The following is a 13,243-nucleotide window of genomic DNA, read 5'->3' on the forward strand; positions in this document are numbered from 1 at the left end:
AATCAATTTGAGAACAACTCAGCAGTCACTGTTAAAAAGCCTTATGGCTGTGGGAACAAAGGAATCCTGAAGCTCTCAGTCCCAATGAACATGAGTTTCGCCTTTTTTCCCCTGACATTCAGGGTGATTTTGTTTCTGAGTGTATTACAGTCGGAGGTCGTCTAGAAAAAGAACTTTGAAACTTGCAGCAGATGTTATGAGTGTTTTTTTTCTTTAAAGTTGTCAAATTGCTGTTACAAAATGTAAGAAAATAAGTTCTAGAAAAGTCTGAAAGGGGCTTAAAGTAAATCAAACGTCCATTCGAGGACAGATACGATGTGCAAGTTCAGAAAGGAGCAAATTTTTCCTTCTTGCAAACAAGTGACTCAAAATCAGAGAAGGTTCTTTGGATAATCGAAGGATACACTGGAAAAAATGCCCCTCCAAAAATAAGTAAAAAAACAGCAAATAAAAGACGTTTTTGCTTGAAATAAGCAAAAAATCTGCCAATGGAACTAGTGAAAATCGGCTTGTCAAGATTTCTTGAAATAAGATGTGATATTTAGGACTTTTGAGTTAAAAGTGATCTTGAAATTAGCTTAAAAACCTCTTCAAATGAAAAAAAAAGCTTGTTTCATGTGAAATCCGACTCAAAACAATTTGTTTTCAAGACTTTTTCACTTAACAAGATATTCCAGATGTATTATATTAAAACAAGTCCCTATATCTGGCTGAAATGGTGCTTGTTAGGCAGTTGTGTCTTATATTAAGTGTAATGAGATACTCAAAGAGACAAATATACTTGGTAAGATTTAGATTTTTTCCAGTGTAATGGTGAAGGCAGGAAAAAATTGTGTGTAATGGACCAAAACGAGGATTCGTGGGAACTCTGTTGCTCCTGTTGGGCTGTTTTCACGCTGCTGGAAGTCGAGTAAAATAGTTCTGAGGTCTTGTTGTTTTGTCATGTGACTGCTGATGGCCTCATAGAGTGCCGTGTGACGCTTAAAGGTTAAAACTGTTGCAGAATAAATAGATAAATAAATTCCCTGCCCTGTCTTTGCAGTGCCTTTCCGCGAGGCTCCAGCCTATTCCAAACGCCGGCGGGGTCCGTCCTCTGGCAGCGGAAACGGCCAGTCCCCCTCCTCGTTGTCGGCGCCGCGGGTCCTCCTGCGCTCCAACAGCGACAACAACTTGACCGTCAGTCAGTACCAGCAGCAGCACGGTTCTCCCGGCAACTGGGGCCCCCACCTGCAGCAGCACCAACACACCCAGCCGCATACGCACCGGGCCCCCCAGCAGGGTCACCCGCAGCCTGGCTCCTCAGCACTGCACCGCAGCCTGTCGCCCCAGCTGGTCCAGCAGATGCCCAGCGGCAGCCCCAACGGCACCGTGGTGGTCCGGACCATGGGGAGGGGGGCGAGGAGCCGGTCACCCTCCCTCAGCCGGCTGGGAGAGGAGGCCAGACGGGCGCAACCTTCCCAGCGCCAGCCAAGGTGAGCTAATTATGGAAGGTCTTCTGTGCCATCAGAGTTTGAATACGAATTTCTAATATTGAATTTTTACAGCATCAAAATCAGATTCTGAATTTGAAAAACCAACAGTGTAAAAAATAAAATCACCATCTAAAAAAAAAAGCGTAACTTGATTGGCTGCTGTTGGATGAATTGCAGTGGCGTAACTCCCATTAGGCAAACCTAGGCATTTGCCTAGGGCCCCAACCAAATCTGTCTTTTATAGGGGCCCCCAAATCTGACCGTCCCAGCCAAAGTAAATACACAAAAAAACTAATGTTAATTTGTTACTTATGTAAATTAAAAAAACATATTTCTATGAAAAAAAACAGACATATCAGCATAACACCGAACTAATGCCTAAATAATAATTGTCCAACCACACATGCCCCCATCCATTGTGCATTGGACTAGTCCAGAATATGATGACGTAGCAATGTGCGACATAACGTGATTTCAAATCAAAGCGAGGGAACTGTGTGCGACTCGGTGAAAAATGAAGCGGAGTTATGATAGTGGTAATGCTAAAAGAAAGAAGCGGACAGAGAACAAAAGAATTGCAGATGCACTGCTGAAAAAATGAGAGAATGAGACCTGATAAAGGGCAGGAAAAGCACATGAAGAAGAGATGAGTGAGACAGGTGTGAAGCAGAGGAGCTTGAAGGCAAACCAGGGACACAGATGAAGAGTAACAGGGATACAGACAGAGAAAAAGAAGATAGGGAGAAAGAGAGAAGGTAATCATTCAAAAAACATTGATACTTGACTTGGATATTTATTTATAATGCTATATTTATTTATAATGCTCCATGATTGACCAGAGGTCCGTTTCACGAAGCAGGTTTAGTGAAAACTCTGAGTTGGTTAACCCTGAAATCAGGGAAACTCTGAGTTTTCCGTTTCACAAAGGGAGGTAACTCAACCCCGAGAAAGAGGGCTAACTCTAGCCTGTTTCACAAAGAGAGGTAACTTAACCTCTCGGTCAGTTACCGTAGTAACAGACTCTGAGAAACTCTCAGACGCGCAAAACTACCAGGGCGGCACGGGGTGGCAGTCGCCACCCCTGAAAAGGGGTCTGCCATCCCAGTGCGAGGGAGTGTTTTTTTTTTTTTTTTTTTCAATGCGAGTGAGAGCGTGCAGGCAACACAATAACTCGTGCACCATGCGCGTTTCGACTGCGCCGGCACGAGAGAGAGAGAGAGAGAGAGAGAGAGAGAGAGAGAGAGAGAGAGAGAGGTGGGGAGAGGTTGCTTGTGAAACCTGTGCGTATCTGTCCAAAGCGATGCTCTGCTCAGGGCGACTGCTGGTCAGAGGGTGCGCTGATTGGTTTAGTCAGCAAAATAAGCCAAAAACGTTCATTGTGGGAGGGCTTCGATTTACTCTCTGACAGTCACCTAAGTTACCACTCAAAACTGTGCATCCTGCCAAATGGCAAAGGGTGAATCCTCGAGTAAAAAACGAAAATATAAGACTCATTTTACAGCAGAATATACTATATATCCATGTCTAGTGAAGGTGAAGAATGATGACACCGTGCGAGGTGCACTGTATGCAATAGTGACTTCAGTATTGCCCACGGCGGACTTAATGACTGTAAAATATGTGGAGGTAGGTGAACGCGCCATCATCTGCATTTTATTTCTGTAGGTTAAATGCTGTTATAAAATAAAGCAAAACGTATCAAAGACTTATTTGAAGTATCAATACACATTTAGTTACTAAATTGTGTAGGCCTATATCTAACTAGCCAGCTACAGTATCTATCTATATCCAGCCTGTCTAAGCCTTTTAAAAAATAAAAAAATCACAAAATACTTTGGCAGGCAGGCCTTTGAGGGAGGGCTTTACTTCTAGGATAATGCTGGAATTTTGTAAAATGCTGGGAAGTCCTCAAATTTCTAAATCATTCCTATGGCTTGATTTTGCTTTCAAAGCAAACACTGAACCACTGTTATTCCTGTCCACACACAAAATCTTTTCGTTGGTCCTTTCATTGGTAAATGTAAATGGTGGTTTTACTCATGTCCATTTTGTATTTTAGTTCTGTTAAGCATAAGATCATTTTGTATCTCTGGCTGTGAAAACATTATTTCATTTTCACATGTAACTTACTTGTGTCATGGAAATTCTAATCTCTCTCTCTCGTTTGATCTGAATAATAAACATATAATTTTGGCAAATGCTGGAGAAATCTGAAACTGATTTTACTGTGGAGAGTTGATACCATTGTTAGTGGCAGTGCAGTATTGGTTTATTGCGATTCTTTAATCTCAATTTAAAGTAAGGGTATTGGGATGGTAATTTGTTTTATGTGTGTATTTAAAAAATGAGGGCCCCATGTCTATATTTTGCCTAGGGCCCCAAAATGGCTAGATACGCCCCTGATGAATTGAGGCAGGGATCGATTGCTTCTCCCTGTTTACCCGCATGTTGAGTCTGGTTCTTTTTCCACTGAATTTTTTTAGATGTTGATTTTTTTTACTCTGATTTTTGTTTTTAGAAATTGATTTTTTTTTACACTGTTGGTTTTCCAAATTCAAAGTCTGATTTTGATGCTGTAAAAATTCAATTCGTATTCAAACTCTGATGGCAGAGAAAAACTTCCATAGTTAATGGTTCACATGACTGTATGAAATATTTTACCGTCACTTTATATGTTAGACCAGTGATACTCACTATTTTTTTCACAAGAGCCACATTGGCAGAGCAAAATCAAGGGAAGAGCCACTTTTACGACAACACAGCCAATACATTTTCAATTCAGACCACATTTACCTTAAAGCGGAACTCCGGGGCATTTGAAGCGTGTTTCCATTGCTAGAGGTTGTCAAATACTGCTAGTAGGACACAGAGAGGTCCAGATCTGTGCTCCCTGTGTGGAGATCGCTCTGTCCGCACAGCGTGTCATGCGAGGCTAATACGTGGTGGCTAAGGGGCAAGCGCTAACCCTTCCACGTAAAACAACAACTTGCACACTGCAGAAACGTCACACCACTTTATAACCCATCCGACAATAAAGTCACAAGCCTTACCATCAAAACCATATGCATGGTTCTCACATTACTGGCATGGGGACGTTACAAAACAACTTTATAAACAGCATGTCACTCACCGCTGGTTGTAGGCTCGCGCATGTGAAAGCCCAAAAGAGTCGATGGACGATAATCCCATATACAAAACAATTATATTCTCTAGAAAAACTGCGTTCAAGTATTTAAAACATTACAACAATACATGCCCAGTAATATTGCCTACAACCAGCCGGTGAGTTACATGCTGTTTATAAAGTTGTTTTGTAACGTCCCCATGCCAGTAATGTGAGAACCATGCATATGGTTTTGATGGTAAGGCTTGTGACTTTATTGTCGGATGGTTTATAAAGTGGTGTGACGTTTCTGCTGTGTGCAAGTTGTTGTTTTACGTGGTAGGGTTAGCGCTTGCCCCTTAGCCACCACGTATTAGCCTCGCATGACATGCTGTGCGGACAGAGCGATCTTCACACAGGGAGCGCAGATTTGCACCTCTCTGTGTCCTACTAGCAGTATTTGACAACCTCTAGCAATGGAAACACGCTTCAAATGCCCCGGAGTTCCCCTTTAATACTGGGATGAGCAGAAGCTGGCGTGCATGTCCTCGACTTTCTTCATGTTGTATTTGTAGTTTGTTGTTGTAATCATAGTGAGACATTCAGGATGAGCATGGTTTTTGTGCTGTTTTTTGCCCTTTTTTAATTAAAAACCGATCCATTGTGCCTGCATCTCGCGCTGGCTAAAGGAGCTAGCGTGCGCTAAGTGGGCTGCGTTGCCAGGTTTAACAGTTCCCCCTTTAGGAAACACCATTAAGCCTTAATTAATACTTAATAAAAATACTTAATACTACAAAAACGCAAACTTAATAAAAATACTTAATACTGTGCAGTATTCGCTGTGTGTTATTTGAAAAAATGTATTGTTATTGTTACCATATTGTTATAAGCTACTATGCGAGTGCGAGCCGCGCAATGAGTATCTCTGGTTTAGATATAATCTGTGTTTGTGTTTGAATGTGTGATGAGAGTAAGAGAGAGTATGTGCTGTTGATCCCTATTGTGCACTTCATGATTTTGGTGCCCTTGTTTCCTGTTTTCCTTTCTCTTTTTTCTTTTTTGCCAGTGTATTTTGTCTATTCTTAAAATATTATGGTCTGCATGTTACTTTTATCTGTCATATTTTACAATCTTAATCTGTTTTTACCTTTACGTGCCCAGAGGGACTACAGGTGCAAATTAGCAAATGTTGCTACAACCTGGCACAAGGCATCTCTTCTTTCACCATTAATGCTTTTGTGCATTGTCCCTGTTTTAAATAAATAAATAAATGAAATGAAAATGAGATTCCAACCCAAGCTGTCATTTTGGCACCTTGGCTGTGTTCGAAACCGCCTACTTCTCCTACTACTCCTACTACTCCCACTACTCCTACTAACTTTAACTTTTTTTAAGTTACTGGATGCATACTAGATTCTCCGAAATGTTGGGTATGCATCATGAGGTTACTACTCATACTCAAACTACCCAAGATGCAACGTAACGTGACGTCGCCGATCGTCATTTCCTGTCAAAACTGCAGTTTCAAGCTAGCTACAACGAGGGTAGGTTCACTTCCTGTTTTCAAAACAAAAGCACCAATTGTATGGTAATGGCTTTCCCTATGATAAAAGGCAACGGGTATTTTATTTTGTGAAAATAACCGGAAGTGCGTTGCTCACTGCGGCTAGCTTTAGTAGCGCCGAATTCGTGGGAACAAAATTGTAAACAGCCGGTATTTTGTCAGGTTTTCAACACGTTGGGGATCTAAACGACTACTTTCTCACCTGAAAATGTTTCAAATGTTGCTAAAGTTTACAGAGTTTAGAGCTTAAGGGAAATCAGCTTCAGGCCGGCTGATTTCGGCTCGGGCAGGAGAGAAATGCATTGTGGGTAAACGCTCTGCATACTGTCTGATTGATCAGTATGTAGTATGGAAGTATGGAAGTATGCAGTATGCGGTTTGGAACACAGCCCATGTCTTCAAAGCTTAGTTCAACTGTCAGAAATCTGGGAGTGACCTTTGACCTCTGATCTGAGGTCGGACAAACAAATGAACAATGTCGTCAGGACTAGTTTTTTCCAGCTGCGTCTCCTGGCCAAAGTTAAAATGTTTTTAAGTCGTCATGACCTTGAGAAAGCCGTCCATGCCCTGATAAGTTGAAGGTCAGACTGTTTTAATGCCCTTTATGTGGGCGTCTCCCAGTCTTCTCTCAGCCGCCTTCAGCTGGTGCAGAACGCTGCTGCCCGTCTTTAACCAACACCAACAGACGTGTGCACATCACTCCTGTTCTTAGCTCCCTCCATCGGCTTCCTGTCCTTTATGGAACTGATTTTAAACTTTTAATGTTGGTTTTTAAAGTTCTTAACGGCCTCGCCCCATCCTATTTATCTGAGCTTTTAACAGTCCTGGTAGAGCTCTGAGGCCAACAGATCAGTTTCTGCTGGAAGTGCCCAGGTCAGAATACAAACCCTGGGGTGAGCGAGCCAGCTCACATTCAAATGTCAAAAAAAGCTTGTTTCATATGATATGTGACTCAAAACAATTTATTTTCAAGACTTTTTCATTTAACAAGATATTCCAGATGTATTGTCTTCAAACAAGTCCCTATATCTGGCTGAAATGGTGCTTGTTAGGCAGTTGTGTCTTATATTAAGTGCAATGAGATATTTTGACTAGAAATTGGACAAATATACTTGGTAAGACTTTGATTTTTTCCAGTGAAGTCTTTTATTTTTTATCAAGTCAAGTCACAAGTCATCAAAACAGCGACTCGAGTCCAAAACAGCGACTCGAGTCCAAGTCAGTGACTCGAGTCCCCATCTCTGGTTGGAAGTATACAAATTTAAAGAGAAAGTGTAATGATGTGTCGTTTCAGAAGAATGAGCTTCACACATCTGCATCTTTATAAAAGCTTCTCCTATCAGCTGAGCTTTGGATGAATTGCTGTAGAATACCTTCACCTCAGCAGACGGAATACCTGTGAAACTGCATCTGCCTCCGTTTTACTGATGGGTTTATCCCAAATGAAGACATCATCAACACTACCAGTTCAAAATCTCCCTAATTTTTACCCCTGTTAACAGGCTTTTTGCTGCAACAAAGCTCCAGACGTGGGTCAAACGGCTGCAGCATTTGTGGGAATTCATGGAGTCCGGTTCAGATCAGCAGGGTGTGCTGTTAGCATGACACGACGCGGCTGGACGCTGATGTTGATGCTAACGTTGACTCGCTGTGGAAAGGCAGCGTCGGTCAGGACGGTTCAGCTGTTAAAGCTGTTTTTCTCCGACTGGAAACCACCTCTATGACGACCCAACTATGCCCTCTGGTTGCTTCTTCTCTGTGCACAGTAGTAGCAGCACGTTTGAGTTTTAACTTCCAACGGGAAAGCAGGAAAGAACAGCTGGAGTCGTTTCCTGGGGTTTGAGAGAACGGACCATTTATGATCCATTTCAGAATGAAGGCGCTGCACACAGCTTTAAGAGAAAAAAACGTGCGAATTGAAGACCGGCAGAAGGGATTTCAATTCAATTCAATTCAGTTTTATTTATATAGCGCCAAATACAACAAATGTCATCTCAAGGCACTTAGATAATAAAGTCCAATTCAAGCCAATTGGAATTCAATTCATTGTAATCATAAATATTTTTAAAATAATCATAATCATTCATATAGAGCCAAATCAAAAACAGTTTCCTAGCTAAGGAAAGCAATTGCAGCTTAACTATGGGATGTTTCAGGGTCACCTGAGCCATCCCTAACTATAAGCTTTATCAAAAAGGAAAGTTTTAATCCTGATCTTAAAAGTGGAAAGGGTGTCTGCTTCCTGGACATTTACTGGCAGCTTATTCCACAGCGAGGGGCCTGATAACTGAAGGCTCTGCCTCCCAAACTGGCAGCTGGTTCCACAGAGAGGGGCCTGATAACTGAAGGCTCTGCCTCCCAAACTGGCAGCTGGTTCCTCAGAGAGGGGCCTGATAACTGAAGGCTCTGCCTCCCAAACTGGCAGCTGGTTCCACAGAGAGGGGCCTGATAACCGAAGGCTCTGCCTCCCAAACTGGCAGCTGGTTCCACAGAGAGGGGCCTGATAACTGAAGGCTCTGCCTCCCAAACTGGCAGCTGGTTCCACAGAGAGGGGCCTGATAACTGAAGGCTCTGCCTCCCAAACTGGCAGCTGGTTCCACAGAGAGGGGCCTGATAACCGAAGGCTCTGCCTCCCAAACTGGCAGCTGGTTCCACAGAGAGGGGCCTGATAACTGAAGGCTCTGCCTCCCAAACTGGCAGCTGGTTCCACAGAGAGGGGCCTGATAACTGAAGGATCTGCCTCTCAAACTGGCAGCTGGTTCCACAGAGAGGGGCCTGATAACTGAAGGCTCTGCCTCCCAAACTGGCAGCTGGTTCCACAGAAGAGGTCTGTGGCTCTAACATGTCAGAGATGCACTGTGGTGCTGGACCACGAAGAGACTTGTACCCGAGCAGAGCTGTTTTAAGTAGTAGTGGGTTTTTCTTAGCTGCTTTCTGCTGCTGAAACATCTAAATTCAAACTCATTTCCTTTACTTAAAGGCCAGATATTGCTAAACCCAGGAGGGGGATGATAAAAAAATATATCCATGACAAGAAATAAAGGCGAGAACTTGAGAAATTCTTGTAGAGAGCTGCAGATCCAGAGCTTCCTCCCTACATTTCCTCGTACTGTACTGCATATATATACTGTATACATCCCATCTCACCTTCCCCCCATGGAAAATGTATGACGGTTGCCTCTGGGAAACATGCCATCAAAAAGGACCGGCTTCCTATTGTAGCTACGGCAACCGTTGCTATGGTTGCTTGCAGACACTTTTGCAAATGCGCTCACGTTTGTATGCATTCCTTATGATGTAGCTGTGTGTGTTTGTGAGTTCATTCAGAAAACCGTGTTCGTGGACATCTGCGTCCGTCTGTGCAGCAGCATGCGTCTCTGGGGTATTATTAGATATATTAGTTTGGTTTGATCAGTTTGGTTTGATCGGTTTGGTTTAATCAGTTTTGGTTTGATTAGTTTGGTTAAATCAGTTTGGTTTGATTAGTTTGTTTGATTAGTTTGGTTTGATTAGTTTGGTTTGATCAGTTTGGTTTGATCAGTTTGGTTTGATTAGTTTGGTTTAATCAGTTTGGTTTGATTAGTTTGGTTTGATCAGTTCGGTTTGATCAGTTTGGTTTGATCAGTTTGGTTTGATTAGTTTGGTTTAATCAGTTTGGTTTGATTAGTTTGTTTGATTAGTTTGGTTTGGTTAGTTTGGTTTGGTTAGTTTGGTTTGGTTAGTTTGGTTTGATCAGTTTGGTTTGATCAGTTTGGTTTGATCAGTTTGGTTTGATTAGTTTGGTTTAATCAGTTTGGTTTGATTAGTTTGTTTGATTAGTTTGGTTTGATTAGTTTGGTTTGGTTAGTTTGGTTTGATCAGTTTGGTTTGATCAGTTTGGTTTGATCAGTTTGGTTTGATTAGTTTGGTTTAATCAGTTTGGTTTGATTAGTTTGTTTGATTAGTTTGGTTTGGTTAGTTTGGTTTGATTAGTTTGGTTTGATTAGTTTGGTTTAATTGGTTTGATCAGTTTGGTTTGATTAGTTTGGTTTAATCAGTTTGGTTTGATTAGTTTGGTTTGATCATTTTGGTTTGATTAGTTTGGTTTGATCAGTTTGGTTTGATCAGTTTGGTTTGATTAGTTTGGTTTAATCAGTTTGGTTTGATTAGTTTGTTTGATTAGTTTGGTTTGATTAGTTTGGTTTGGTTAGTTTGGTTTAATCAGTTTGGTTTGATTAGTTTGTTTTGATCAGTTTGGTTTGATCAGTTTGGTTTGATTAGTTTGGTTTGATTAGTTTGGTTTAATCAGTTTGGTTTGATTAGTTTGGTTTGATTAGTTTGGTTTGATTAGTTTGTTTTGATCAATTTGGTTTGATCAGTTTGGTTTGATCAGTTTGGTTTGATTAGTTTGGTTTAATCAGTTTGGTTTGATTAGTTTGTTTGATTAGTTTGGTTTGATTAGTTTGGTTTGGTTAGTTTGGTTTAATTGGTTTGATCAGTTTGGTTTGATCAGTTTGGTTTGATTAGTTTGGTTTGATTAGTTTGGTTTAATTGGTTTGATCAGTTTGGTTTGATTAGTTTGGTTTAATCAGTTTGGTTTGGTTAGTTTGTTTTGATCAGTTTGGTTTGATCAGTTTGGTTTGATCAGTTTGGTTTGATCAGTTTGGTTTGATTAGTTTGGTTTAATCAGTTTGGTTTGATTAGTTTGGTTTGATTAGTTTGGTTTGATTAGTTTGTTTTGATCAGTTTGGTTTGATCAGTTTGGTTTGATCAGTTTGGTTTGATCAGTTTGGTTTGATTAGTTTGGTTTAATCAGTTTGGTTTGATTAGTTTGGTTTGATTAGTTTGGTTTGATTAGTTTGGTTTGATTAGTTTGTTTGATTAGTTTGGTTTGATTAGTTTGGTTTGGTTAGTTTGGTTTGATTAGTTTGGTTTGATTAGTTTGTTTTGATCAGTTTGGTTTGATTAGTTTGGTTTGATTAGTTTGTTTGATTAGTTTGGTTTGATTAGTTTGGTTTGGTTAGTTTGGTTTGATTAGTTTGGTTTGATTAGTTTGGTTTAATTGGTTTGATCAGTTTGGTTTGATCAGTTTGGTTTGATTAGTTTGGTTTAATTGGTTTGATCAGTTTGGTTTGATCAGTTTGGTTTAATCAGTTTGGTTTGATTAGTTTGGTTTGATCATTTTGGTTTGATTAGTTTGGTTTGATTAGTTTGGTTTTATTGGTTTGATCAGTTTGGTTTGATTAGTTTGGTTTAATCAGTTTGGTTTGATTAGTTTGGTTTGATCATTTTGGTTTGATTTGTTTGTTTGGTTTGATTAGTTTGGTTTAATCAGTTTGGTTTGATCAGTTTGGTTTGATCAGTTTGGTTTGATTGGTTTGGTTTGGTTTGATTAGTTTGGTTTAATCAGTTTGGTTTGATCAGTTTGGTTTGATCAGTTTGGTTTGATCAGTTTGGTTTGGTTTGATTAGTTTGGTTTAATCAGTTTGGTTTGATTAGTTTGGTTTGATCAGTTTGGTTTAATCAGTTTGGTTTGGTTAGTTTGGTTTGGTTAGTTTGGTTTGATCAGTTTGGTTTGATCAGTTTGGTTTGATTCGTTTGGTTTGGTTTGATTAGTTTGGTTTAATCAGTTTGGTTTAATCAGTTTGGTTTGATTAGTTTGGTTTGATCAGTTTGGTTTGGTTAGTTTGGTTTGATCAGTTTGGTTTGATTAGTTTGGTTTGATCAGTTTGGTTTGGTTAGTTTGGTTTGATCAGTTTGGTTTAATCAGTTTGGTTTAATCAGTTTGGTTTGATCAGTTTGGTTTGGTTAGTTTGGTTTGGTCAGTTTGGTTTGATTAGTTTGGTTTGATCAGTTTGGTTTGATCAGTTTGGTTTGATTAGTTTTGTTTGATCAGTTTGGTTTGATCAGTTTGGTTTAATCAGTTTGGTTTAATCAGTTTGGTTTGATCAGTTTGGTTTGATCAGTTTGGTTTGATCAGTTTGGTTTGGTTAGTTTGGTTTGATCAGTTTGGTTTGATTAGTTTGGTTTGATCAGTTTGGTTTGATCGGTTTGGTTTGATCAGTTTGGTTTGGTTAGTTTGGTTTGATCAGTTTGGTTTGATTAGTTTGGTTTGATCAGTTTGGTTTGGTTAGTTTGGTTTGATCAGTTTGGTTTAATCAGTTTGGTTTAATCAGTTTGGTTTGATCAGTTTGGTTTGGTTAGTTTGGTTTGGTCAGTTTGGTTTGATTAGTTTGGTTTAATCAGTTTGGTTTAATCAGTTTGGTTTGATTAGTTTGGTTTGGTTAGTTTGGTTTGGTCAGTTTGGTTTAATCAGTTTGGTTTGATCAGTTTGGTTTGGTTAGTTTGGTTTGGTCAGTTTGGTTTGGTTTGATTAGTTTGGTTTGATCAGTTTGGTTTAATCAGTTTGGTTTAATCAGTTTGGTTTGATCAGTTTGGTTTGATCAGTTTGGTTTGGTTAGTTTGGTTTGGTCAGTTTGGTTTAATCAGTTTTGTTTGATCAGTTTGGTTTGGTTAGTTTGGTTTGGTCAGTTTGGTTTGGTTTGATTAATTTGGTTTGATCAGTTTGGTTTAATCAGTTTGGTTTAATCAGTTTGGTTTAATCAGTTTGGTTTGATCAGTTTGGTTTGATCAGTTTGGTTTGGTCAGTTTGGTTTGGTTTGATTAATTTGGTTTGATCAGTTTGGTTTAATCAGTTTGGTTTAATCAGTTTGGTTTAATCAGTTTGGTTTGATCAGTTTGGTTTGATCAGTTTGGTTTGATCAGTTTGGTTTGGTTAGTTTGGTTTGATCAGTTTGGTTTGATTAGTTTGGTTTGATCGGTTTGGTTTGGTCAGTTTGGTTTGATTAGTTTGGTTTGATCAGTTTGGTTTGATCAGTTTGGTTTGATTAGTTTGGTTTGATCAGTTTGGTTTAATCAGTTTGGTTTGATTAGTTTGGTTTGATCAGTTTGGTTTGATCAGTTTTGTTTGATTAGTTTGGTTTGATCAGTTTGGTTTGATCAGTTTGGTTTGATCAGTTTGGTTTAATCAGTTTGGTTTGATCGGTTTGGTTTGATCAGTTTTGTTTGGTTAGTTGGGTTTGATCATTTTGTTTTGATCAGTTTGGTTTGGTTAGTTTGGTTTGG

At 39.8% G+C, this 13,243-nt stretch overlaps 1 protein-coding gene across 5 annotated transcripts in view; it reads left to right on the forward strand.

Moving 5' to 3' along the window:
• shank2b (SH3 and multiple ankyrin repeat domains 2b) overlaps positions 1-13,243 on the forward strand; it is a 386,266-nt gene that overhangs the window by 235,158 nt on the left and 137,865 nt on the right. For all 5 annotated transcript variants that reach the window (XM_075468229.1, XM_075468249.1, XM_075468215.1 and 2 more), the window contains one exon: positions 1,043-1,472. In XM_075468229.1, the coding sequence (XP_075324344.1) occupies positions 1,043-1,472 (430 nt within the window). The remainder of the gene's footprint in view (positions 1-1,042; positions 1,473-13,243) is intronic.

The sequence above is a fragment of the Odontesthes bonariensis genome, chromosome 1, assembly GCF_027942865.1.
Source record: "Odontesthes bonariensis isolate fOdoBon6 chromosome 1, fOdoBon6.hap1, whole genome shotgun sequence".
NCBI lineage: Eukaryota > Metazoa > Chordata > Actinopteri > Atheriniformes > Atherinopsidae > Odontesthes > Odontesthes bonariensis.